At 42.6% G+C, this 21,381-nt stretch overlaps 1 protein-coding gene across 1 annotated transcript in view; it reads right to left on the bottom strand.

Annotated features, from left to right (window-relative positions):
• cfdp1 (craniofacial development protein 1) overlaps nucleotides 1–21,381 on the bottom strand; it is a 153,653-nt gene that overhangs the window by 129,274 nt on the left and 2,998 nt on the right. The window contains exons 2-4 of the mRNA XM_067997851.1: nucleotides 20,999–21,119; nucleotides 19,693–19,897; nucleotides 13,585–13,709 (exon numbers count right to left, since the gene is read on the bottom strand). Of these exons, the coding sequence (XP_067853952.1) occupies nucleotides 13,585–13,709; nucleotides 19,693–19,897; nucleotides 20,999–21,119 (451 nt within the window). The remainder of the gene's footprint in view (nucleotides 1–13,584; nucleotides 13,710–19,692; nucleotides 19,898–20,998; nucleotides 21,120–21,381) is intronic.

Raw genomic sequence — 21,381 nt, 5'->3', positions numbered from 1 at the left:
AAGGGAACTACAACTACATTTCATAACCTGCCAATCAAATACTTCATGTTTCATTTATGGAATTTCTGAAAGGAATCATGTTTTCAGTCAGAGACTTCTTACTGCACCAAACTGTCTCTCGAAACAATGGCTCATTTGTGAAACTGATTGAGTCCAGCACTTCCAGACATAATACTGCCACAGACATTCATGCAAGTTACATTATACAGGTAAAGGCAGCAAATCTGTATGGGCAAAGACATACGAGCTGATGGTTGCGACATTTAGGAACCGGAAACAACTTAGTAAAGATAGCAGGCAAGATTTTCTGCCAAAGATGCACCAGCTTCCCAGCGTAACTCCAGCAGATGGGGTTAGGAAATCAGTCAATGAGCTGCAGCACCGATTCCGTGATACTCGACGCCTTTGGGATTAATCACTGGAAGTGACAGGTCACAAAATATCTCTGCCCTAATGTGGGCAGAAGTATCAAGTTAGAGTGGAATAGGTCATGCGATGCATTTCACATCAGTTGCACCCTAGCAATGCCGGGCACTAGAAACACCTGCACATTCCTTGCATCCATGTTGCTTTGACAGAAGCGGCTATTTTAAATTTATAGGGCTGCCTTAGCCCAAGAAGTTATTTTTAAATAATTTATTTTAAATTGGGAGCCAATCCTGGAAGCTGCCGACTATGCAATGCAGGTATTTACTCGCTCTACCCCCATAGTGGGCTAGGAGGCAGGAATCCAGCCAACAATATTTAAATTTACCCTGACCCCATGAAATCAGCCAGGACCAGGCACAGGCAGAACTCCCAATCCACTGGAGTTGCAGTGGGATTCAGCCAAAGTGGAATATCCCATCAAGCATCTCTAGCAATAGGGAGAATATCAAATGTTGGCTTGTTGCAAAAAGCAACCTTAGTATTGCATATGTGCATGCATGCAAGAGGCCATGGCAGGGAGATTATTTCAGCGAGCAAGTGATCAATCTATAGAACAGGCTCCCTACAGATACGATGGAAGCAGCTAGTACTGATCCATTCAAATGCAAATTAGGTAGATTTCTCTCAGAAAATAATATTTTGGGATGCAGTATCTGAGTAATTTGAGACATGACATGTGGTAAGTATAGCACGCACGCTCGGGGGGGGGAGGGGGTGGGGGGGGGGGGGAAAGAGAAGGGAAACAGGTAACTTTGGACCTACAGTCATCAAAGCTATCCACCATTGGGGTTTTGCTCACCTCATGTCTGGGTCTGTTGTAGACTCATTGGGCCCGATATTACCAGGGCGGCGGGGGGGGGGGGGGGGGGGGGGGGGCGCGATTGGGCACGTGGGTAACGCGCCCGGTGAAATCAGTCTGCCCCGCGCGCAATCGCAGCCTAATTGGATCCACTTACCTGGTCTTCCAGGTTCCCCGCTGCTGAGCTGCGCAGCGGGCGGACTGCGCATGCGCAGTAAGGTCTGTCAGCTGGAGGAGCCCTATTTAAAGGGGCAGTCCTCCAACTGACTGATGCTGCAACAAATAGGAAAAATTACAGCATGGAGCAGCCCAGGGGGAAGGCTGCTCCCAGGTTTAATGATGCCTCACTCCAGGTATCATTGGATGGGGTGAGGAGGAGGGGGAGCACAGAGATCTTCCCCCCGGCGGGCAGGAGGAAGCGGCCTGCCTCTGCCACCAAGAAGGCCTGGCTCGAGGTGGCAGAGGAGGTCACCTGCACCACCAACATATCGCCCATCTGCATTCAGTGCAGGAGGCGCTGCAATGACCTAAGTAGGTCAGCCAAAGTGAGTACACTTACCCATTCCCCTACACTCCATCTGCCACATCACCGCCCCCACCCCACACCTCCTTCTGCACTGCCAACACTACTCTGTCACAACACCCCTCACACCCACTCAAACCTCATCCTCATCTTACCTGCACTTACTCACCTCGCCAGTACTCATCCCGCCACTACCACTCAACCCAATCCTCATACAATCTCATGGCTCTATCTCATACTCACCCTCTCGTGCATCTCTTTCACGGTCAGCCTCACTCAACCTGGGACGACCTGTGCTGCAGCCACAGGGCATGCGTCACATATGTGCAGTAGGAAGTGTAAGGCAAACGTGTCGTGAGCATGAAGGGGATGCACAAGGGTGTTTGAGGGTTTGTCATGGTTTTTACTTATATTTGATTTCTGACCAACTCACATTACATATTATATTGTCACCACTACTGCCACGTCTTTGCGAATCTTGTCTGGTTTGTGCAGACGATGTCCCCGGTGGCACCCTGGAAAGATGTGAAAGAGAAGTTGTTGAGGGCAGTGGTGACTTTGACAGCGACAGGTAAAAAGATGGTGCTCGGGCCAGCCCGGAGCAGCTCGGCATGAAGGAGGCTGCAGATGTCCACTACTACTTGTCGAGTGACTCTGAGCCTCCGCGTACACCGCATGTTAAGAGAGGTCCAGGAAGCTGAGCCTCAGTCTGTGCAGCCTGTGGCGAGGGTAGTGCACTGCGACACATCTCTCTCTGCCGTTGCCCTCCCTCCTGCTGTGCAGGTGGATGTGTCACAGCAGTGTGTTGTGGAGCTCCACGTGTCAGAGGTGGACGGCGTGGCCGGTGATGCTGTTCGCCCTCCGAGGAGGTCATGACTGCAGCTACGGCGGCCCCCATCCGGAAGATGTACTCCTGAGGGGGTCCACAAGGTCTGGACACCGGGGTAAGTGTGCAAGTTGGTGAATTTTGTTGTTAGGAGGAGGGTGGTGGAGGCCAAACTTTGTCCAAAGTGACAGAGTGGCCTCCTGCAATGAGTGAGGGACCCCCCCCCCCCCCCCCACACCGACCTGTCAAATGGACCTTTGCAGCTGCCACAGGCTGATGGATGCAACACGTCCATTTGAACTGGGAGTGTTTCCCCCAGTACGGAAAACAGTCCCAGTTGTTTGTAAAATCCCAACCCTCCTAAAATATCACGTTAATCAGGTCTGTAAACGACCTGAAATACCAAAATAAATAACTAAAGTGGCACCCTGCCGACGGGAGTCCCACGTGCGGGGGCTGCGCGCGGATGTCAGCGCGTCTGTGGGAAACCCAGAAGTGGGCGGGTTGGAGCCGGGCTCCTGCCCCGCCCCAGGAATCCCCAATTTTCGGAGCTCCCCCCCCCGCCAGGAACGCACCCGATTGCGAGTGCTAAAATAGAGCCCATTGAGAGAGATTGATTGCTATGATTAGTCAACAACTCCATTCTCATTGTATCATGCAACTAATAGGATGGTAGAAGATGAACTACATGGACCTTGGTCTTTATTCATTTAGCAATTCCTATGTTACCATGAGATGGAAAACAGAAGAGTGTAGGTACTGAATAAAACAACAGGTCACAGATGTGAAAGGGGTTTCCTAACTTACAATTTTTCTCAATGCTCCATAAAAGCCCTTCCTGATGAAAACAAACGTGCTCTGCTTGTTTTAGAATTGTGCTTTATCAAATAACAAGACACAGGAGATGACCACCTGTTCCTGTAGATACCCTACAACAGGATATACAAGGCTCATAACTCTCTACAGGCACTGACTTCTCAAAGCAAACTTTGATTCACCAGAAACATTTCTCTTAAAAACAAGAAAACACTCAGAAGTGGAGGAAATAACATATCCATGATAACTCAGCTAATTAAAAATAAAAAACAAATGACAGTAAAAAAAATTGAAGTAATTTTTCCCAACAATGAGTAACAGCAGAACATGGGAAAACATATCAAGTTACAAGGAGAAACTTCAAAATGACACTGTCCCATGATCCCCTATTCGATGACAGGCCTAAACACCATCAAATATGAAGCACAAACAAATGTAAAAATAAGTTATTTACCTTCTGCCCCTGTTTAACTGAAGTTTATCATCTATAGAAATTAAAGAAAAACCACAAATGGTGGAAATCTGAAATAGAAACAGAAAATGCACAATGGATCAGTCAGCATCTGAAAGAGAAGACATTTAATGTTTCAGATGAAACCTAATAATAGGGTCTTAATCGTTTTTCTCTTTAAGATGCTGTTGAACCCACTGTATATTTCCAGCATTTTCACTTTTTAAAAAATAAATTATTGTAATGCAAGGGACATTAATGCTGGGGAATGGAACACTTGGGCATCAACATTTCCTGGTCAGGTAAAGCACAGTCAGATGCAAAGTATCTGCCCAATCTCAAAACAGTACTTCCCACTGCACCAAAACTACATTGGATGATGCAGGAAATGAACAAACATGTGAAATTGCCAACTTACTGCCAATAATTATGAGCAGTTTTGTGGTATTAGCGCATACACACTTGGGACCTGACCAAAACTGGCAAAGCTGATTTCGCAAAGGACTGTTGCAGCCGCCACACAGAGCAGATTTAAAGGTTTAACGCTGTGTCGGGTCCACTACAACAATGCCTGCTGCATTTTCTGTTTTAAGGACTTTTAAGCTAGATCCAAATCCCAAGTGCATATGCTCTTGACAACTGAATTATCCCCTTTCCCTCCCCACCCAGCTCTTGCACAGTGTACAAACTATGGAAACAGACCAACCCTCTGTTCTTTTTAACTAATGCAGCTTGCAGAGCTAATAATGCTTCAGAGTGAGTGAATGTATAGTTTTTAAAAATACATAAAATCCAGTCACTCGAAGAAAGAAATAATGGGAAGGTGTCAGAAATTATATGTGAACGAGAAACTTCAAAGGATTAAGAACACATGAAAGGTAAGTAGTTTTACTTTATTCCTTGAATTGTTAATTCTAAACCTACGTTAGGGCAACACCACAGCTGGCCTTTCATCTGTGACCCGAGCCAAAAGCCATCCCAGACTGATGGGATAAAAGGCTATGGAGGCTTTTTTTTGCTATCCTTAAGGAGTAATGCACCAAAACGTATCTCCTTTGGAAGATAAAATGTAAATTAAGTTTGATGAAAGCACCAAAATAGTCCAATTCACCACCTTACAGATTGAGTCTATGGCAACTCTTGGCATTGACAGATGAGGAAGCCATAGATCACAGAATGGGCTTTTGCAGTTCTAGAAAGCTCCCAGCCTAAAAATCTATCTATGACATAGCAAATTATATATAAACACACACACATACATATACACACCTATTGAGAATAGCCCGCAGAGAAATGGGATTACCCAAAGTTTTATCTAATCTAGTTATAATTTTTTTGTCTTATTGGCAAGTATGAAATGACTCTACAGTGAAACCTGCATTCAACCACTGAGAAATATACAATGGGAATAATTGTGGCTCTGTGATCCCTTGGGCGAGATAAAACTTTAAAATCATGAGCAGATCTCCCACGATGTTACTCACCGTGAGTCAGAGGTTACGGAGTTGCAAGCATGTCTGTTTCTCGCTCTCTCAATTAGGGACAGGAGTTAACCAGATATATTCAGCCACAGAGGAGAGTCCAGCGAACCCAACCCACCAGTGCCAGCTATAATATCAAACCGGCAAAATGTCACAGAGAAATCCACCTTTATCTTTGTATTACATTAAGTAAAACGCACAAATCATGTTACTTCTCCTTGTTTTATCCAAAGATAGCTTTAAATATTAATATTTGCCTAACAATTCCTTCTATGTTTTCTTCATGGCTATTGGTACAAAATGCAATATTTCAAGTCAAAATTACATATCTCTTTTCAAAAACAGTCCTTGCCTACAAAATCAAATTGGAAGGTCATCCCACGTTTTTAGGGTGTCAGTTTTTATAACGAGGACCAAGAAATATAAAACCGAAGATAAGATTAAATGAATCTTTCATCTTCACCAAATATCTCTGACACGATACTTGATATTACTGAAACGTTCTGCATAAACGAGCATGTTTAAATTCTGGACTTTCATTCAGGAGCTCCTGCCAAACTTGAAACAAATGATACAGTCTTCCAGAAGCTTCCATTCTTTTTGGTGTTGTTTGAGTCCTTTCTGGATACAGGTGTGGTGCTGGAGGATTGGAGGACTGCTCACATTGTACCATTGTTTAAAAAGGGAGCGAGGGGTAGACCGAGTAATTACAGGCCAGTCAGTCTAACCTTGGTGGCGGACAAATTATCGGAATCAATTCTGAGGGACAGGATAAACTGTCACTTAGAAAGGCATGGAGTAATCAAGGGCAGTCAGCATGGATTTGTTACAGGAAGGTTGTGTCTGACTAACTTGATTGAATTTTTTGAGGAGGTAACAAGGAGGTTCAATGAGGGTAGTGCATTTCTTGTAGTCTACATGGATTTTTGCAAGGCTTTTGACAAGGTCCCACATGGCAGACTGGTCAAAAAAGTACAAGCCCATGGGATCCAAGGGAGAATGGCAAGTTGGATCCAAAATTGGCTCAGTGGCAGGAAGCAAACGGTAATGGCTGACGGGTATTTTTGTGACTGGAAGGCTGTTTCCAGTGGGGTTCCGCAGGGCTCAGTACTAGGTCCATTGCTTTTTGTGATATATATTAATGATTTGGACTTAAATGTAGGGGACATGATTAAGAAGTTTGCAAATGATACAAAAATTGGCCGTGTGGTTGATAGTGAAGAGGAAAGCTGTAGACTGCAGGAAAATATCAATGGACTGGTCAGGTGGGCAGAAAAGTGGCAAATGGAATTCAATCCGGAGAAGTGTGAGGTAATGCATTTGGGGAGGGCAAACAAGGCAAGGGGGTACACAATAAATGGGAGGATACTGAAAGGTGTAGAGGAAGTGAGGGACCTTGGAGTGCATATCCACAGATCCCTGAAGGTAGCAGGACAGGTAGATAAGGTGGTTAAGAAGGCATTTATGGAATACTTTCCTTTATTAGCCGAGGCATTGTATATAACAGCAGGGAGGTTATGCTGGAACTGTATAAAACACTGCTTAGGCCACAGCTTGAGTACTGTGTACAGTTCTGGTCACCACATTACAGGAAGGATGTAATTGCACTAGCGAGGGTACAGAGGAGATTTACGAGGGTGTTGCCAGGACTGGAGAATTTTAGCTATGAGAAAAGATTGGATAGGCTGGGGTTGTTCTCTTTGGAACAGAGGAGGCTGAGGGGTGATTTAATTGAGGTGTACAAAATTGAGGGGCCTAGATAGAGTGGATAGAAAGGATCTAGTTCCCTTAGCAGAGAAGTCAATAACCAGGGGGCATTTAAAGTGATTGGCAGAAGGATTAGAGGGGAGCTGAGGAAAATTTTTTTCACCCAGAGGATGGTAGGGGTCTGGAATTCACTGCCTGAAAGGGTAGTAGAGGCAGAAACCCTCATTTAAAAAAAGTACCTGGATATGCACCTGAAGTGCCGTGACCTACAAGGCTACGGACCAAATGCTGGATGGCTCATTTTCAGCTGGCGAAGACACAATGGGCCAAATGGCCTCCTCCTTTGCCGTAAATTTTCTATGATTCTATGATTCTCAAAAAGAAACAGAAAAAACGGCAGCTGCCCTAATAATTTATAATATATTAAAATATATAACAATTAAACAATGCCAAAAATACAAAGCTTCACTTGTTACACATGTAACATGCTGGATTTGCTAAATAAATAACACTAAATAATAACTTGCATCAAGTTGCTGGGAAGCTTACCGTAGAGAAAATTCCAAACTATTGCTTTATAAGTTGCCTCAGATAAAGCTCCTATGTTCATGCTTTACATTACTTTGATGAGGTTATACAAATTCAAATGACCGTAATTACTTCTATCAATAGTTCCCTGAGGGGGTTCTAGACTTTAGTCCTTTTTCATCAACAGCAGGAGAAGAGGGCTTATAAATAGCAAGTCCTGGCTTGTCTCTACAGTCAGTCTTTCTGTCAATTATAAAAAAATCTGGGAGTTGTAGACTCAGAAGTAGACTGGGAGCTGAAGTTGTTATCTTTGTTGAGTTTCTTCAGCTCTGGGAAGTCCATTGCAACCAAGCGATAGGCTTCTCAAAGAGCCAAAACAAAGTTAAAATATATTTTAAATATAAGGGGTTATTCTATATGCAAGTTTAATCATTTTTGTGTACATTTTGCATGTCTATTATGTTACAAACCTTATTTCCAGTAGAATCCTCACATCAGGGGTATACAAACTCTGTATTCTTGCCACTAATTCCACCCTACAACTCACTCCGAACTCGTGTGTCTGACTCTGGCCTCTTGGGCATCCCACTCCTCTTAATCCGACCATTGGCCGTCCTGCCTTCAGCCGCCCAAACCTCACTGTCTGGAATTCCCCTCCTAAACTCTTCTGCCTCTCCACCTCCCTCTCCTCCTTTAAGATCCTTCTTAAAACCCACCTCTTCGACTTACTGAAAAAGCCCACCAACTCGATCTTGGCATGTACCAAAATAAACTTCAATTTGGGCACAAGCACTTTCAAAGAAAACATTGAAAAACTATTAACACAAACATTGCAAGTGAAAATAACCCTACTAAAACAAGTTGAAAAAGAAAAGTTCAAGGACTTTTGCTAATGGAAGTTATGTATACATATCAATATATCATAAATATGTTTGATGTTTGTACTCATTAAATTAATGCAAGGAATAGCAGCACAGGTAATTCCAGGCATCTGTCAGCATCAAGCACTCCTATCAGATAAAGCACAATCAGCTGCAAATTGAACCTTCTTCTGTCAATATGCCTTAGCCTCTAACCCAAGAAGGACAGTGCTAATATGATTTTTCTCCCCCCCACCCCCCACCCCCCCCACCTTAATTATCCTTGCAATCTTATTCTTGCTCAGTGCATTTGCCAACTTAGGTGTTAAATTTAGGGTAGTACCGTGAGCCCACACTCAAGGAATTGAGTTCAGACTGCTTAACCCATTTGACACAGGTGCCTTACAGCCAGCAGAGAGGGGAGGCTTTTATGGAATCAGCTTGAACTGGATTAGATTTCAGGCCCTTGACATGAAAGGAGAATGTGCTCAATCACTGCCATATCCAGTCCCCTTAAACACTGTATATATTTCAATTGGTGGAGATGGGGAAGGTGGGGAGATAAAGGAGATTTATACAACTTATTTATGACTTCCTTACTTGAGATCTACACAAGGTTTTGTGGGATGAATCCCTCATTAAACAATGAACATCTTAGATACCAGATAATACACTGAAGGCAATAATGCTGTCACATATTTTTCTACAAGATTGGCCAAAATGAAAATTAATGTTGCCACGTAAAGCCGGTGATAACGACTGCTGAATTAACAAGTAGCCAGCACAATCCTTCATACACACCCTGCCAAATCCAGCAGCACAACCACATATTCAGCTGCAATACCTTCAATCTGATTGACAAACGTTGGGCAGCTAACAAGTATTTCATTACTGCGGCTAATCACGCTGTTAATGGAAGCAGAAACATACACAGAAATCGCTGGAAATACACAGCGGATCAGCTAGCACCTGTAGAGAGGAAAGACAAGTTAACGTTTCAAGTAGACCTCCCCCTCAGTTCTACTCAAAACATTAACCAGTCTTTCCTCTCTACAGGTGCTGACTGACTGCTGCATGTTTGTTTTCTGTTCTTGTTTCAGATTTCCAGCATTTGCATTTTAATTTGGTAATGGAAACAGTTTCTTTAGATACTTGCAGCTGAATAATATTTCAGTTATTTGACAATCAACTCTCAACAACATTGCTGTTTGAGTCACTTCCTGTAGGAAGATGCAACTTCTGCTTTAAAAACAAGTTAACACAGGATTCAAGAGGAATGCTTACATCATCTATCTTCTTCCACACAAAAAGGAAACCTCTATGTAAAAAGTGTACACACAGCATTTCCAGATGGCGATTATAGAATACTAATTAACTCAATATATATACATATTATTTGGAGAATTAATTCATGCATCTTATCAACAGGCCACCTGCAGAAGAATGGTAGACTCTAGGCACCTTGATTTGTTTTGCAGAACATAGGAATATCCAGGACCAGAAATGACCAATGTGGTCCAACTGGTCAGTCCCGGTGTCTTTATCATACCCTGATATCTGTCACATCCCATCAAATGAATTTGCTGACACAATAAATCCCTACCGTCTCCCTTGGCAGTACATTCCATTTCTGAGCCCGACCTCGTTCCTTTAAAAGGCGTGCCAGTTAAGGCATGCCTTTTAAAGGAAAGGCCTGCCTTAACTGGCATGGTCAGTAGTAGAACAAACAGTTAAACGATTCTACTACCCGCCAGTAAAAACAATACTCCAGTGGATTAGCTACCGAGTCAGCTTTAACACTTAAAATGGGGACAGACAGCAGCAATGTATTCCCACTCACCACCAGCTGGACCTTGTTTTCCAGGCAGCACAGAGTATAGCAGCACACTTGACAAACTCATATCATGTCCCTTACTCCAGCAGAACTGGAGGCAAATGGAACCAGTTGGCTTAGGGTAAGCTAGGTTTTTAATACAAATCCAATTGCTTCAAGCCCTACTGACACAAAACTATGCTTCTGTTCACACACAGTGTGTTATGCTGTCAAAAGAGGCTAAGAAGCCATTAGAGTCCTTCAGTGATACCATTTAGACAATATGCACAAGTCTAATTGCCACAGAATGTGTTTGAAGATAACTCCCAACTTTATTCAGAATCCACTGCACTCATATTTTTATGAACTCCAAAATACTGTAGGTGTGCTAGGTTAACTGGTCAGAAAAATCTTATTTAGAAAAAGCACTCTAATTTTATAAATGTTCAAAATACCATTCTCTTACAAGTACTGAATCTGCAAAACTGGATGACTGCTACCCTCTTGTGGCAGCATGTTATAATTTATGCTTCAATACCTTATAAACATTCAAGGAAATTGTAATTTAAGTCAGTCAGTTTTCTCACAGCACCTTATTTTGTTATAAATTCCAACTTCATGACCTGGATTAAAGGTCATCTGTCATTTGACTCAGTGACAAGGAACAGGGAACAGGGTTCCCTAAGGGGCACCCAAAGAGGTCTCGTGTGTTGTGAACTCAAGTAAACATTAAAATAATTTCTTTATTTAACAGACTGTTATGCTGTACTCCAGTTTCTCATATCTACAATATTTCAATGCCTTTTTAATAACTGAGATCTCAATTCTTAATGAGTTAGGATTCTGACTAACTGCAAGAAGGCATACCTTCCCTCCTGCCGTTGACCCAGGTTCGAATCCCCATTGAATGTGCCCACAGCTTTCCTCTGCACCTTCCTTGGCAGTTTTGTTGGGCACACCATAAGACCCGTTGTTGGCTCTGCCAGATCAGCAACCTATATTGCCCCATCCTCCGCTCCTGGCAACATCCTCATCTTGGGCACTCCTCAGGGATTAATCGCTCCAACCTCTTTCCCATCTCACTTGCCTCTTCGACTGCTGCCCCCCAACAGATCAACTATCACTACCCCATTTCATATATCCCTCCAGAATGTTCACTCACTTACAAGCAAGGCTCTTGCCATTCAGAAGCCCAATGTGAATAATTGTATTGCCATCCTGGCACCAACAGAAACAGAAATCTCAGCTGGTGACTTCTTCATTTCTCCTCCTTTAAGCGCCCCACCCTCTTCAATCACCCGCACTTTTTTCTTAAAATCCACATTGTTTACCACCCATTCCAAGATGTCCTCCCTTTTCTTATCCCTAAGCCTCTGCACCAACAAAACTGCTCATCCTAGATAATTTCAACCAACATCTCAACTTCCCTAGGCCCCTCTCCACTGACTTCATTACCCCTGGCTTCTTTCTACCAACCCTTCATATAAACTCCCTCACCCATATCCTTGGCAACTTTGTTAACCCTATGTCAGCTCATGTGGCCTCTCTACACCAGAGGTCTCAATACTGACACAGCAATCTCTGACCACTTCCTCACTCCTTTACCAGAAAGAGACCCCCCCCCCAGCTTCCTCCAATCCACTGCGATCACCATTCACCGATAGAAAATGCTTTCCCCAGCTCCCTCACAAATTCTCAACTCCTTCACATTCAGCGCTCTACCCATCTTAACACCTCTACCACTGTTGCCTGTTTAAATCACTCTTTACCCTCTGACTTCAACCCCTTTATTCCCAGCAAATAAACCACTTTCTCTTCATCATTCCTCCTGGTATAGCCCCCCATATTCACTCTCTCAAGTTAGAGGGGCACATATTTGAATGTGCCTGGCACACGGCTAGCCTGGTCATCATTCACAAGATCTGGCTTGACCAGGTCAAGCATTACTGTGCTGTGCTTTCCTCAGCCAAAGTTAGCTATTACTCCACGGTCATCCTAGAGAGCAAGGACAGCCTTACACACCTGATGACTCCTTAAACCCTTCTGCCCCATGCCCTTCATTCTGACTTCAAACATCAAATGAGGACTGCCCATTGATTATTTCATCTGCAAGAATTAGACCAATTGTTCAGTTACCTCTGACATTTTGACTCTCCTCCCCCTCACCACCCCCTAACTCCTCCAATTAGCAGGAATTATATCTGATTTTACCTCTCTCTAGGCTGGAGACACTGAGGCCAGCTGTAGTACTCCAACTGTTCTGGGCATTGATTCAAACGGGAGATCTTCCTGATGGTGCAATACCACAATACATAGTGCATCTATTCACTGGAAGATTAATTTTGATATGACTTCATGTGCTACCCTTGTCTTACCTGTATCTAAACTGCTCAAGAGTCACTCTACGAATTCCAGCGGGTATGCTGTTGTTTCTATTGTTTTGCAGAACAAGTCAACCATACTTATTGTGCTGTTGTGGTTGCAAGACCTTTGGACTACCAAATTTAGTCAGTAGTCAGCCTGACTGAATATCAACAAGAAAATTCTGTGTCCCATATTTTTAATTATTTTGTCCACAAAACACCATCTCAGCAGGGGAAGTGTTACTTGTCTGTGGGGAGAGACTTGCCTGAATATACACTACCGGCTGCGTGCCGTGCATCCCTCTCATGGAAATGGCACAGGCTAAATTGTACCCCATATTTTACAAACATATGTGCTCACTGAAGCGAGAGATGTTTTAGCCAGGGGATGGAACACTTTCTGCTTAGTTAAACCCAATGTCAGAATCAAGTGCTCAAGTTGTGAGCAGCAGGTAACAGAATAAACTTCAAAACAAAATGGTCTTGTGGCAAAGACTGTCCTACATTAGGTTACTTTCACATCACATTCACACCATAATAGACTTTAAAATGTGAAAGTATCTATTTATATAAATGTTTTGCGAGAATCCTGTCACATTTCAAAGTGTTAAAATATATATTTTTAAAAAGGCAATCTGCTTTTTTTTTTCTGGCCTGGAGCCAGAAATTTAGAAGCACCTAGCAATCTGCAAACTTCCCTCATCAAACAGCAACTGATTGATTCCAAGACCTATTAAGATTGAGGGCAGCACCTTACAGGGACAGGCTAGGTTAGTGGCTAAACATCACAGCTGTGCTTCAGATCCCAGACTACCCATTAGCAACATCACGTGAGATCAGTTGGTTAATAATAAAATATATAAAAACTGCTAGAAGACTCTTGACAGGAACAACTCAAATTAGAACTTTATGCCTGCTTTACTGTTAAATTACAAATTCTTGCCCAGAATACAGGCACAAATATCTCTATCAAACCAAAACCACTTACTTGACCTCTTCTCCAGCAAAGTCAAACACCTTTGTGATTGTGACCTTTCCAGGTGCTTTTAGTTTCTCTGAGTCTTTCACTACATCCTGAGGTTTGTCCAACTTCTCTTGATCTACTAATATGTCCTATTCAGGAGAGATAAGAAAAAACTGTTACACATATTTCTTTTCCCCATCTAAATAATGTGTTTTAATGACTGCAATATCATTGAAACGATTTCTGCAAGTCATATACTACAGTACAATTGACTTCTGAAGTATACCAGCAGAGGAAGCACAATTCAGGCTGGATGTACTAATCTCCATCAGATCTCCCTCTCCTCAGAGAGAACACTCAACCTCCAGGAAGTGATTCATTCAGCAACTTAGCTACAAACTCATGAATCTCCAACACCCACATTCAAGTGAGCTGGGAAGGATAGACAAAAGTTGTCTGGATGGGAGAAGTAGTTCTCCAGCCAGCGTCTGCTATTAGTTAATTTTGTGTCTGTAATGGATTTAAGTTTCAATAAGGGCCATCAAAAATAGCAGATAAAAACATTACTTTTTAATATCTGTTTGCATCTCGTAGGGGAAGTTAGTAGGAATGTCATGGTAGTAGGGGACAGTATAGTCAGGGGAATAGACACAGTTCTCAGCAGCCGAGAATGAGAGTCCAGAAGGCTGTGTTGCCTGCCAAGGTTCGGGACATCTGCTCTGGACTGGACAGGAACTTTCAGTGGGAGGGGGAGGATCCAGTTGCTGTGGTCCACGTAGGTACCAACGACTTAGGTAGGGTGAAGGAAGAGTTCTGCTTAGGGAGTATGAGCAGCTAGGGGCTAAATTAAAAAGCAAAACCTCAAAAGGTAATAATCTCTGGATTATCACCTGAGCCACGACAAATTGGCATAGGGTAAATAAGATTAGAAAGTTAAATTCAAAGATTGGTGTGGGAGAAATGGGTTTCGATTCATGGGGCACTGGCACCAGTACTGGGGAAAGTGGGAGCTGTACCGTTGGGACGGGCTTCATCTGAACCGTGCTGAGGCCAGTATTCTGGTAAATCGTATAACTAGGGCGGTAGAGAGGGCTTTAAACTAATTAGTGAGGACGAGGGATCAAGTAAAGGAAGATGTGATAAATTAAAGAAAGAAGACAAGGCAAGAGAGCAAGGTAGCAATAAGGGAAACAATAATCAGAGTGGTAGGAAGGGACAGAGCATGCAAACTTAAGAGTGCGCCAGCAGATAAGGCTAGAGGTTGCAAAAATAGTAAAAAGACAGCACTAAAGCCTTTGTATCTGAATGCACGTAGCATTTGTAACAAAATGGATGAGTTGACAGCTCGAATAGAAATAAATATGTACGACCTGATAGCCATTACAGAGGCATGGCTGCAAGATGATAAAGGCTGGAACCTGAATATTCAAGAGTATTTGACATTTTGGAAGGACAGGAAGCTAGAAAAAGGTGGAGGGGTAGCTCTGATAATTAAGGATGCCATGAGTATAATAGAAAGAAATGACCTTAGTTCTAAAGACCAAGATGTAGAATCAGTTTGGATGAGATAAGAAATAGTAAAGGCAAGAACTCACTTGTGGGAGTAGTTTATAGGCCCCCTAACAGTAACCACACTGTAGGACAGGGTATACAGGAAGAAATAATGGGGGCTTGTAAGAAAAGAACAGCGATTTTAATCTACATCTAGATTGAAAGAATCTGATTGTCAAGGGTAGCCTCGAAGATGAGTTCATAGAGTACTTTCGGGACAGTTTCTTAAAGCAGCACGTTCTAGAGCCAACTAGAGAGCAGGCTATTCTGGATCGGTAATGTGTAGTGAGGCAGGATTAATTAATGACCTCATTGTAAAGGAGCCTCTAAGTAGCAGTGATCACAATATGATTGAATTTCGCATTCAGTTTGAGGGAGAGAAGAGGAAGTCTAAGACTAGTGTTTTAAACTTAAATAAGGGCAATTATGAGGGCATGAGGACAGAGCTGGCTAAAGTGAACTGGGAAATTAGGTTAAAGGATAGGTCAGTAGAGAAGCAGTGGCAGACATTTAATGAGATATTTCATAAACTCAGCAAAGATACATTCCAGTGAGAAAGAAAGCCTCCAGGGGAAGGACGTATCAACCGTCGCTAACTAAAGGAAGTTAAAGATAGTATCAAATTGAAAGAAAAAGCATACAATTCCGGGAAGATTAGTGGCAAGTCAGTAGATTGGACAGAATATAAAAAACAGCAAAGAATGACTAAAAGAATAATAATGAGGGAGAAATTAGAGTAAGAGAGAAAGCTAGCTAGAAATATAAAAACAGATAGTAAAAGTTTCTACAGGTATTTAAAAAGGAAAAAGAGTAAGTAATGTGAGCGTTGGTCCTCTAGAGAGTGTGTCTGGGGAATTAATAATGGAGAATAAGGAAATGGCAGATGAACTGAACAGATATTTTGCGTCCATCTTCACTGTAGAGGATACAAATAACATGCCAGAAATAATTGTGAATCAAGAGGTGAAAGGGAGGGAGGAACATAAAACATTTACAATCACCAGGGAAAGGGTTCTGAAAAAAATATTAGAACTAAAAGCTGACAAGTCCCCGGGTCCTGACGGTCTTCATCCTAAGGTCTTAAAAGAGGTGGCTGCAGAGATAGTAGATGCATTAGTATTAATTTTCCAAAATTCCCTAGATTTTGGAAGGGTCCCATCAGATTGGAAAATAGGGAATATAACTCCTCTATTCAAGAAAGGAGGGAGACAGAAAGCAGGAAACTACAGGCCAGTTAGTTTAACATCTGTCATAGGGAAAATGCTAGAATCTATTATTAAGGAGGTTACAGCAGGGCACTTAGAAAATCTCAGTGCAAACAGGTAGAGTCAACACAGCTTTGTGAAAGGGAAATCGTGTTTGACTAATTTATTAAAACTCTTTGAGGAAGTAACAAGCAGTTGTACAGGGTACAGAGAGAGGGAACTCCCTTCCCCAGAGAGCGGTGGAGGCAGGGTCATTGAATATTTTTAAAGCTGAGTTAGATAGATTCCTGATTAACAAGGGAGTCAAGAGTTATCGTAGGTAGACAGGAAAGTAGGGTTGAGGTCATAATCAGATCAGCCATGATCTTATCAAATGACAGAGCAGGCTCGAGGGGCTAAATGGCCTAGTCCTGCTTTTAATTTGTATGTTCATATGAGTACCTTTTCCCAACTTTTTAATGATAATTCTATGTTTCTGTTTATCAAATAGCAAAACATTCCATGTTGCAGGCTAATTCAGCTCCCCTGCATGACCTGACACAGCGATCCTCCCAGTCACTTATTAAAGGAGGGTCGAATGTAGTTATAACCTGAACTAAAAAGATTTAAAAACTCATCAGTTTGTAACCACTAGGATTCCTGATGCAAACATTTCCTCTTCAATAACTTACAACTAGCGGTTTTTAAAATAAACTTTAAAACAAAATAAACTTTAAAACACTTGTGGAAGTTTGAGGGTATATTTTGAAGAGGAAAAAAAAGTATCATGGAATTCAAAACATAATGACAGATAATGCATGAACAAATTGTAACATCATATGGAACAGGATTAGTTTATTGAAGTCTCTTCAGTGACTATCTACAATAACAAAGTTTGAATCTAGTGTTATTATGAATAGACTCAGGATTGTGGTCAATAGTCCCCATTCACATTGCTGTTGAAGAGGGCATTCAGTATAAAACATCTGCTTGCAGACTGCCTCTGACTAGCAGCTTTGAACAATCCAAAAACAGAGACAATGATTGAGAGCTACTAGTAGGTATCGAGGTTTCCATCATTTAGAATTGCTCAGCAATTCAGTCAGATATTCTTCCCCATTAAACTACCATAACAATTTACTGTAGCTTTCAAAATCAGCTTCAATTACTTGCGCAATAATGTTAAAGCTGTTTCTCCCTTGTAAAAACTGCGGTATGGGAATCATTTTAAAAATGCTGGTAGTTTGACAGATTGCAGATTATGCTTTTAGTTTGTGTGTGACCTTGCTCTGAAGCAAAACAAAATTGCATTTACTTGGATGAGGAAATCCCAATAGATACCGTAACACCATCAACACTTCACTCAAACTCGCAGTAGGTAGCGGAACATTTGCACCAGTCTCCAGCTTCGTACCCACATCAAAAGTCCCCAAAAAACATCCAAGAGCTTTGCCAATTCTAGCAATCCACAAAGTAGGAACCACTACCAGAATGACATTAAAAGAGAGGGACATTATTGCTTAAATGACCAGGTAGGATCCAGTGATCTCAGTCGCTGTACACACTGTGGTGTAGTAGTTATGATATTGAAATAAACTAGAACAGATGCCCACATCCAGAGAGCAACATATAAAGTTACAAAAGGAATTATGATATACAATAATTTGAGAAAGGGACTTTCCAGTCTATAACTGCATATGCAAGTCACACAATTGCACTCAGAAAACCCCTCTGCATCATAATTATGATCAGGAACTCCTGGATCTATCCTTGCCCCCCTCCTATTTCTCATCTATATGCTGCTGCGCAGCGAAATCATCCAAAAACACGCCGTCAGGTTCCACGTGTACGCTAACAGGCCCTGTTCTACCTCACCAACACCTCTCTCGACCCCTCCACTGCCTCTGTTTGTCAGACATCCAGTCCTGGATGAGCCAAAATTTCCTCCAATTAACAACAATTATATAGCATCTTTAAACATTCCAAGGCACGTCACAGGAGTGTTTTCAAACAAAATTTGACACCGAGCCACATAAGGAGATATTAGGACAGGTGACCAAAAGCTTGGTCAAAGAGGTAGGTTTTAAGGAGCAGCTCAAAGGAGGAGAGAGAGGCAGAGGGGCGGAGAGGTTTAGGGAGGGAATTCCTGAGCTTAGGGCCAGGCAGCTGAAGGTACGGCCGCCAATGATGGAGCGATTAAAATAGGGATTACACAAGACGTCAGAATTGGAGGAACGCAGAAATCTCGGAGGGTTGTACGGCTGAAGGAGGTGACAGAGATAAGGAGAGCCAAGGCCATGGAGGGATTTGAAAACAAGGATGAGAATTTTAAAATCGAGGCTTTGCCAGACCGGGAGCCAATGTAGGTCAGCGAGCACAGGGTGATAAACATTGAGAAGACAGAAGCCACTGTCTTTGGCACCTGCTATTAACTCCATTCCCCAGCCACCGATTCCATCCCCCTCCTTGGCCACTGTCTCAGGCTGAACCAGACCATTCGCAATCTTGGCGTTCTATTTGATCTTGAGCTGAGCTTCCGACCACAAATCTTCTCCATCAGCAAAACCGCCTACTTCCACCTCTGGAATATCGCACATCTCCACCACTGCCAAAACCGTCATCCATCATTTTGTTACTTCCAGATTTGACTATTCCAATGCTCTCCTGGCTGGCCTCCCATCTTCTACCCACCATAAACTTAAGCTCATCCAAAATTCTGCTGCCCATATCCTAATTCACACCAAGTCCTGCTCACCTATCACCCCTGTGCTCGGTGACCTTCATTGGCTTCCAGTGCCCGAGCTCCATCCACCATGTTAAAATTCTCATCCATATGTTTCAATCTTCATCATGTTCATCCTCATTCTTGCTATCGCTGTAACCTCCTCCAGCCCTACAACCCTCCGAGAACTCTGTGTTTCTCCAACTCTGGCTTCTTGTCCATCCCCCGCTTCCTTCACACCACTACTGGTGGCCGTGCTTTCAACTGTCTAGGTCCTAAGCTCTGGATTTCCCTCCCTAAACCCCTCTGCCTCTCCACCTCTTTCTCCTCCTTTAAGACCCTCCTTAAAACCTACCTCTTTGGTCAAGCTTTTGCCTACCTGTCCTAACATCTCCTTCACTGGCTCGGTGTCAATTTTTGTCGTACGCTCCTGCGAAGCTCCTTGGGATGTTTTACTACATTAAAAGCACTGTATAAATGCAAGTTGTTTTAATAGTTTACCAGGACTATCGAACCTGTGAGCTATTATCAACCAGATCATCAGCTGGAAAATAAAAACATTTTCAAAGCCAAAAACAGCTATCAATATTTTCTCTCATGTCATAAACATCATCCTGCAGCTACCACTATTTTTATTCTCCTTGTTTTATGATCTAGCTCTGTGTTTATCATTACCTCTTTGCTGGAAGTTGGAGTTGTTGCTACAGGTTTAGACTTATGCCCGACATCACTCAGGAAGCTGGCCCAAAGGTCGTCAGCTTTCTTCTTTTCCTTCAATTCCTTGTCTACCGTCACACCATCCTCTGGGTCTGCAGCGTGTTCATCATCCCTTTCTCCTTCATCTTCACACTTTAAACATAATCCCTTTCGGTTTCCTTTTCTGCCAAACAAGAGTTTGGAAGTTAAGATTGGAAGAATGGCTTTTATACATATCAGGTCTCTTTTAGGGACTTATGCACAAGATAGGCTAAATTCAATAAAAACAAAGAAATAAAGCTTGTATTTTACTTTCTGTACTCAGCTTTGTCATGTTGAATGTACTATGGTTAAAAATATAGGTTGCAGAATAATTAAGCACCAGGTCACCAAATTGGGGGATGATGGAATTGGGTGCTGCAGTTGCCTTGGTGGAGAATACCAAGGGAGGAGTAGAGAGAAGCCACAGTGGGAAATAAGTTGAGCAGTAACATTGAGTGGGGTCCAAGGGAGTTATTTGCTGGAGAAGAGGGGAGATTAAAAGGGGACATGGGAGTCAGAGACAGGAAGAACATGAATTCTTTGGGCCAAGGGGTAGCCAGTGAGATGGAGGGGATGGTGGGTAGAGGGAAGAGAGAAGGGAAGACTCAGATGAAGAGTGGCAGTAATATGTGCACACAAGAGGACTTAGAGGCTTTAGATTACATGAAAAATTTGGCAGAGAGTTAAGCATAGCAAGGACGTTCAAGAGTCAAGGCTTGATGAGAGGAGATAATATAGAGTCTTGAAGATAGAATAATGTTCAAGTGTGGCATTCAGGGGCCAAGTCTGTTTGATGTCTGAGTGATCAGGCTCATGAGGCAGAGCCTGGAAGCTACAGTGCAAGACTTTCTGGTGTTTGAATGTGCAGGCTGTCAGACAGCCAACAACTTTCACTTATATGGCACCTTTAATGTAACAAAATACTCCAGGGCATTTCACAAGAAAGGGTTGAGGGGCTCGGACACTAAGCAGGAGTTGGGGGAAGACTTAAGGAAAATGTTCGAAGCCTGGTCAACGAAAGAGATTTTGGAGATGCAGACACCTATAACAAGGAGACAGGTTTAGGAAGGGATTTGGAGAGTGCAAGGCATGATGGATCTGTCACTGGTGGTGATGATAGGGAAACACACAGTAAGATAGAGGCAGAAAGTTCTTAATTTGGCTTTCAGTGTGAGAGCAGTGTCAACATCACCATATGAAGGCCTTGCACTCAGTGCCAACCCAAATTATAGAATCCATTTACCTGGAGGGGATTCCTTTTCCTGTTTTCTTTAGGGATTTCTTTTTCTGAGGTTGTTCATCTTCTCCCTCTAGATTATCTTCTTTCACCAGCTCATTGACATCATCTTCACTGTAATCTTCATCTGTAAAAGACAAAGAGGCACTGCATTAACTTTTTTTGCACATTTCCCTTTGAATCCTCTTTTTGTACATTACTAAACCAAAATAAATATATGAACAAGGCAATTTTCCATTTGATTTGGAAAATGTGGGAGAGTTTAAAAAGGGGCAAAACAATGCATGCTTCTCACTTCTGGTCTTGGTTAGTACTCATCCTGCACATCATGTGGGTACAAAAAACATCTTCACAAGACTCTGCTATCTGATGGATGCGGGTAATGGGTT

Source organism: Heptranchias perlo, chromosome 16, assembly GCF_035084215.1.
Source record: "Heptranchias perlo isolate sHepPer1 chromosome 16, sHepPer1.hap1, whole genome shotgun sequence".
NCBI lineage: Eukaryota > Metazoa > Chordata > Chondrichthyes > Hexanchiformes > Hexanchidae > Heptranchias > Heptranchias perlo.
The sequence above is the reverse complement of the archived record's forward strand: the minus strand, read 5'-3'. Positions and strand labels throughout refer to the sequence as shown.